Source organism: Abrus precatorius, unplaced genomic scaffold, assembly GCF_003935025.1.
Source record: "Abrus precatorius isolate BTA unplaced genomic scaffold, Abrus_2018 Scaffold6, whole genome shotgun sequence".
Classification (NCBI taxonomy): domain Eukaryota; kingdom Viridiplantae; phylum Streptophyta; class Magnoliopsida; order Fabales; family Fabaceae; genus Abrus; species Abrus precatorius.
Genome location: NW_020874406.1, coordinates 11,544,889 through 11,551,519, shown reverse-complemented (window position 1 = coordinate 11,551,519; position 6,631 = coordinate 11,544,889). Strand labels below are relative to the sequence as shown.

The following is a 6,631-nucleotide window of genomic DNA, read 5'->3' as shown; positions in this document are numbered from 1 at the left end:
AATTCTTTTAATTACTTTTTAAAATATGTTTAAAATATTTCTAATTAGATTACAATGGCATTAGGAGAAGGCATGAACTCAAGACAATCATGTAAGGTATGGTATTAACAACGGAGTTTTTGAGACATTCTTTGTTGGTGACTGAAACTACGTGGTTAGTAGTGGCCATGAGTTGGTGGTGGTAGTGAGTGGGAATAGAGAAAAAGTGATAAGGAAAGAAGCTGAGAGTGGAGAACAAGGTCAAGAGAAGAGAAAGAGAGTTTAAAGCAAGAAAATATTATTAAATGGAGAAAGAGTGACAAGGTTGGAGAAATGTCGATGAAAGCAATACAAAATAATTGTTGATGATAATAGTTTTTGACGAGAAAGAATAAAAAAGAATTATGACAATGAGTAGATGAAAAGTTTTCAAAATTAATGACTAAAATATATGACGAATCACAATTGTAGAGACTAAAATAAAATAAAAATATATATATCTAATATATAATATTATTTTTACTATGTAATTAATTATATGTAAGTATTATATTACTGTGTATTAACAATATGTAATTCAAAAAACTAAAATTTCAAAAATTAAAATATTTTATCTTAATATGTCAATGGCTAAAGGAAAGGTTTAGTAGTTAAATACTTTCAATTAATTTAAAATAAAAATGTAAATTTAATTAAAATGTAACTTTTTACATTGTGATTTAATAATAGATACATAGTTAAAAAATAGTTATTTTTATAACAATTACTTTTAAAAATATGTTTAATTAGATTACAGCATAAAAATGTTTACTTCAATAGTGTATCAGAAATAAATCTTTAAAATATTGAATGATTTTTATTTTTTTATAAAAATATTTTTAATATTCGTTTATTTCTTATCACTAATTTATTTTTACCGCTTTTTATTTAAGAGGCAACATTTTTGTGTCAGCAAAATAATTAAAATTGCATAAACTAAAATACAGTCTTAAAGCAACAGGAGGGTTGAGTTGGAAGACTGTGTTAGAAATTGAGACAAAAAAGAGGATTAGAAGAAAGAACAGAAAGCAGCTAGATTATTGGGTAAAAAGAAAGAAAGAAAAAGCATAATGCAGACGGGCCGAAGAAGTTTTTGGGCCCAAAATGATTATTGGATAAAAAGGCATTTGAGAGATGTTACCCGCCAAAAGAAGGGGAGGGTTAGTTGAGTTCTTTGAATCTCTGAATGGGACAATGTGAATGCGGAAGAACACGAGAGAAAGATAATGGGAGTGAATGGGAGCATTATTGTGTACCTAATAACAAGTCTTCTACTACTGTCTACCACAGTTTCAGAATTCCAAGAACCTCCTAAAGATGCAAAACTCTACAGTGACAGTCCCTCAACTGCACCTTCTTCGTCATCTTCTGTAGTGCCGGCGTTGTTCGTCATCGGAGACTCCTCCGTGGATTCTGGAACCAACAATTACCTCGGCACCTTCGCACGTGCCGACCACCTTCCTTACGGAAGAGACTTCGACACCCACCAACCCACCGGAAGGTTCTCCAACGGAAGAATCCCCGTCGATTATCTTGGTACACTTGTTCATCTTCAATTCTTGATTTTTCTTCAACTCGATTAATAATTGATTTAATTATTATTTGCATAAGCTCTGCGTCTTGGGCTTCCTTTTGTGCCAAGTTATCTTGGGCAGAAAGGGGCTGTGGAGGATATGATGCATGGGGTTAATTACGCTTCTGCTGGCGCTGGCATTATTCTCTCCAGTGGCTCTGAATTGGGTCAGCATATCTCTTTCACTCAGCAAATTCAGCAATTTACTGACACCCTTCAGCAGATTATATTGAGTGTTGGAGAGGATGTTGCCACCACTCTCGTTTCTAATTCTGTCTTTTATGTTTCTATTGGAATCAACGACTACATTCATTACTATTTGCTCAATTTTTCCAACGTCGATAATTTGTACCCACCTTGGCGCTTCAACCAATTTTTAGCATCTTCTCTTAGGCAAGAGATCAAGGTCAAAATACCACAATTACATTTCTCATTCGATTTTTTAATATAATTTTCTTGATTCTTAATTTTATTTTTCTAACCTATGCTCAATGATTATTGGAAATCTAACGATATCATTGAATTTGAATGCATTGATAATATTGAATGCTATAATCTTCAATAAAATTTTACTATTTATTGATTCATTATCTTTGTGTCTTTTGGACACACTGTCAGCAAAATCGTTGTTAATTTGCATACAGCAACTGAAAGAGCAAAATTGACTCCTGACATATTATAGTTGATTGAACAGAACTTGTACAATTTAAATGTTAGGAAAGTGGTGATCACAGGACTTGCTCCTATCGGCTGTGCTCCTCACTACTTGTGGCAGTACGGTAGTGAAAATGGAGAATGTGTTGAACGGATAAATGACATGGCCATTGAGTTTAACTTTCTCACCAGGTACATGATTCAAAATCTTACTGCAGAGCTCTCTGATGCCAATATCATCTTCTGTGACATCCTTGAAGGTTCCATGGATATTTTGAAGAATCACGTGCGTTATGGTACTAATATTTGTTTTTATACTTCTGTCTATTAGTTAATTTCTGTAGCATTCAACATCAAATCTTACTCGCTTTACGTTTCCTAATTAGGCTTTAATGTCACAACTGAGGCCTGCTGCGGATTGGGGAAGTATAAGGGCTGGATCATGTGCTTAACACCAGAAATGGCATGCGGGAATGCTTCCAACCATATCTGGTGGGACCAGTTTCATCCAACTGATGCAGTGAATGCCATTCTGGCAGACAATATATGGAATGGCCAGCACACTAAAATGTGCTATCCTATGAACTTGGAGGACATGGTAACTCAAATGAAAAAATGATATTGTGATGTTAGTTTGCTCAACATTTTGCACATAAGTATTTGGTACCCCATGGCTCTACTTATAGGTTGGTAATTTTCCTCCGCCTGTTGCTGAAAAGAACTATGTATATACATATACGTTGTACAATGGTTATCTCTTTTATTTGGGCAAATATTAATGCAGACCCCAGAGAATTTCTTTTCCATAAAACAGATTCACCAAAAGACTTCCCCCCGTGCACAAAATTGTTATCACCCTACCAACAAGCAATTACCTAATAGGCACTGAAAAAGGAGTTCAGCACCAGCATTTTCCTGCATAATTGCAAACTATGGAAGTGAAGCCATTATCTGGAATCCCTTCTTTAGTGTATCTTGCAATATAGTAACAAGAAATGTTTTGACTACGCCACAAATTTAAACAGTAGCTATAGAACAAGTTTATGCTTTATACAAAGAACCAACATTGTACAACACAAGTGAGTGCCTAGCTAAAGAACAAGATAATGAATATTGTTACACTACAGCATGCGAATAATGTAACCCATCCTCTAATTGTCTGGCGCACCTTATCGGCATTGTATGATGCAGAAAACGTCATGTGTACTGAAATTATCTTGACAACTGCGAGGCATACAAAAACCAGACTGGTTGCTAACACAGTAAGCTCTTTGGTTTCCAGATTAGCTTGATTACTTGCAACCTTTGCAACATCTGATCTGAAATGAAAGTGTACGAATGACATGTCAACCATCAGAACAGGGAAAAATATATAAGAAAAAGAAAGAAATGTCAGTGAAGCAATGGTAAGGAAAAAGTAATCTTTTAGTACAAAAAGCTGTTAAGAAGGGTTGTTAAGCCCTGCTAAGTTAGTGTCAACAAAATGAGCAAGCAGAGACAGAAATGACTAACATGAGTATATTTCAAATTTGTTATAAGACGAATGTATGAATTTGAAAAACCAATAACGAGACAGATAGTTTTGAACAAAGGTATCAAAATGATTTATCCTAACCTTAGCATGCTGTTTTCTTTGGCTAATTCATTAAGTTGAGATGAGACAGCATCCTTCCAGGACTCAACCTCAGACATCTCTTTTTCCTAGAAAAGGAAAAAGACCAGGAAAATGAGAATGCATGGGAGAAATTGAAAGATAATCATAATGATAAGACAAGGAGGAAAAGGAAAGCCACATGTAACCTACCATATTTGTGTTCCACTGCCAGAGATCTTTGATCTCTGACTTGCTTTGTCCAAGGCTTTCTGATAATCTGGACAACTCTTTCTCAAGATCCGGTATTTTAACCCCTTGTCTCCTGTTCAATTCTTTGATGTAATCCTCCAAGGCAGATAAGTTTACCTCAACTGACCTCACTTTCTGCATCAAAATCTTCAGAACAGTGTCACCAGCTATCCTACCATTCAGCTGTTGTCTAAGTTCTATTACAGGATCGGGAATCAAGTTCACAATCGCAGGATTTTTTGCCACTTCTGCATCTAACTTTTGAGTGTCATCATTGCTTGGTATCTCAGCAGCCACATTATTGTTCTTGCCATCATCTTCTTTTCCGTTTCTGTCAATTTGGCCAGCTTCTGACTTCAAAGGAGGGACGTCGCTGACATTATGCGTTGGCAACATCTCAGAAACGGATCCCACAGAAGCAACTATAAGATCCTTGAGCATCCGCTCTATAGCATTGATCCCATAAACTTCTACAACACTCAGTGTGCAATAAAACTCAGATCCATAATGACTAAGCAAGCTCAATTTTAAATACCTGACCCACTTGGGTTCAGGCAGCTTAAAGATCTGTGCATGCTTGACATTGGCAGCAATAAAGTTTCCCAGCATGCTCCATGTTTCAGTTGGGTAGCTTAAACTACCAGCTAATTCAAATTCCTTGAAGTTAGAAGAATAATGTTCAAAGTTAGCAATTTTCACAGAATCAACCAGAGTCTCTTCTGAAAGCTCAATAACAACAAACTTTCCGCCAACAGAACAAGGGTTTCTCAGGTACTTATCATGATCCTTCCCGAGTATATTTTTTGCCCCTTTGGCCTCTTTATTCTGAGCCACAACCTTTGCACCTTTGGACTCAGAGGCATAGTTGTACACTGAACCATCAGGTTCAAGCCGGTGAGTGATGTTGACATTGACAAGCGCAGAGTTCATGCCCTCGGTTATTTCATGTTTTGTCATGTTTGGAAATTCATCATTATTGGGGTGAAGTTTCCCATGAGGAAGTTGCGATCGTTCAAGTTTCTTTCCCTCTTGTGGAGGTTGTAGTTTGCACACCAAATTATTACTATTACCTAAAACTTGCCGAAACACTTCTGCCAAACTACTTGTTTCAGGAAGTGAGTATGAGGGTATTGAAAGTTTCTGACTATGACTGTTGGAATTATCTGATTCATTAAACTCAAACATAGCTGCATTTGTGAAAACATGCAAGGATTAGCAACATAGGAATATCATACATGCATGGTTGTTGCTTTTTCTGATAATTGCAAAAAGAAAAAAAAAACATTCAGAAATTTCAATACAAAACATGATAATGTGAAGAATAATCGGTAATATTATTATTATTATTACTATTTCATATTTCAAAAGGTTTGTGCTTGACCATGTGGGTCCTATATATATGAAAATATGATCGTTACAAACCCATCAATGAAAAAACGGACCTCCAGTGCCATGAACGAGGCGAAGCTTAACGTAGAAGAAGAGGAGGCACCACAGCGAGAGCATGAAGGAGAAGGAGAGGCCAAAAAAGCTTGTATTGGATTGTTCCTTCGACATTTGGAATTGATATTTGATGGGTGGTTCTTCATGTTTCAGCTTCATCGGGATTGTTCGTTCACTAGATCAATAGTCATGGAAAAACAGAGAAAGAAAAATTAGAGAAATTTAATTTGCGTGGCGAAAAGAAAGAGTGGAGAATTAGGCGTTTAAATAGGCACTGAAATAGGAGGGAACTGGAATATTGCAACTTTGGCCTAACGGCCACTCCCACTCCCACCCACCAATTACTCTCTATCTTCCACGGCAACATCAAAACTTCCTATTACCGGTAATTTTCCACTATACTTGATCCATAAAATAATAACAACAGTTTGTAGATAGATATTTTAATTTTATTAAATGCAATTAAGTGTAATTTTTCTACAAATTGTAAATTGTGATCTATGACTAAGATTAAAAATACTAATTTAAATAGATTTATTTGTAAAATATCATTAAATATTTTTCAAATTTTTTTAAAAATATTAAATTTAAAAAATTCAACAGTTGATTTTGACATTTTCGTAATTGTAGACCAATCTAAACCATCATAGACTAGCATGTAAATTGTTGGCTTTTGAATTTGTTGGTCCTGCCAACATATTTTGTCGAGCCTCATTTGGTCTGACCACTTTAAGCACCATAAAGTCCTCTTTGACACGTTGCTGCTTTGTGTACTTTATAGTTTATGACTATTTTAATTATTTGGCATGAGCATTTTATTTGAATGGGAGTGAGATTTATATATTAAAATAATACATTAAAATAATATATAACTAAATGCAATGGAAGTAAAAGTTATATTTGAGTGAACTTTGTTTCATTAGTTTGCGTGAAAGAAAATTTATTATAAAGAAAAAACTTCGATATTTTGTGTTTTAACCAGAATATGTATTTTAGTAACATGTGTTAATTTTTAATATTGGTACCTTAGCTTCTAAAACTCATATTTATTATATAGATTATCAAAATAAAACTTCAATGCTAATTGAAGAATAATACTA

At 34.8% G+C, this 6,631-nt stretch overlaps 2 protein-coding genes across 2 annotated transcripts; one reads left to right on the top strand and one right to left on the bottom strand.

The window, feature by feature from the left end:
- Positions 1-1,107: 1,107 nt before the first annotated feature.
- LOC113869754 (GDSL esterase/lipase At5g08460) lies at positions 1,108-3,030 on the top strand. Its single transcript, XM_027506216.1, has 4 exons — positions 1,108-1,554; positions 1,630-1,997; positions 2,286-2,541; positions 2,632-3,030. The coding sequence occupies exons 1-4, from the start codon at positions 1,245-1,247 to the stop codon at positions 2,862-2,864; spliced, it is 1,167 nt and encodes a 388-aa protein (XP_027362017.1). The 5' UTR covers positions 1,108-1,244; the 3' UTR covers positions 2,865-3,030.
- A 5-nt stretch (positions 3,031-3,035) lies between these two features.
- LOC113870166 (SUN domain-containing protein 5) lies at positions 3,036-5,902 on the bottom strand. Its single transcript, XM_027506763.1, has 4 exons — positions 5,531-5,902; positions 4,050-5,275; positions 3,861-3,946; positions 3,036-3,564 (listed from the first exon to the last, which is right to left on the bottom strand). Exons 1-4 carry the CDS (start codon positions 5,688-5,690, stop codon positions 3,333-3,335), a joined length of 1,704 nt encoding a protein of 567 aa, XP_027362564.1. The 5' UTR covers positions 5,691-5,902; the 3' UTR covers positions 3,036-3,332.
- Positions 5,903-6,631: the final 729 nt, after the last annotated feature.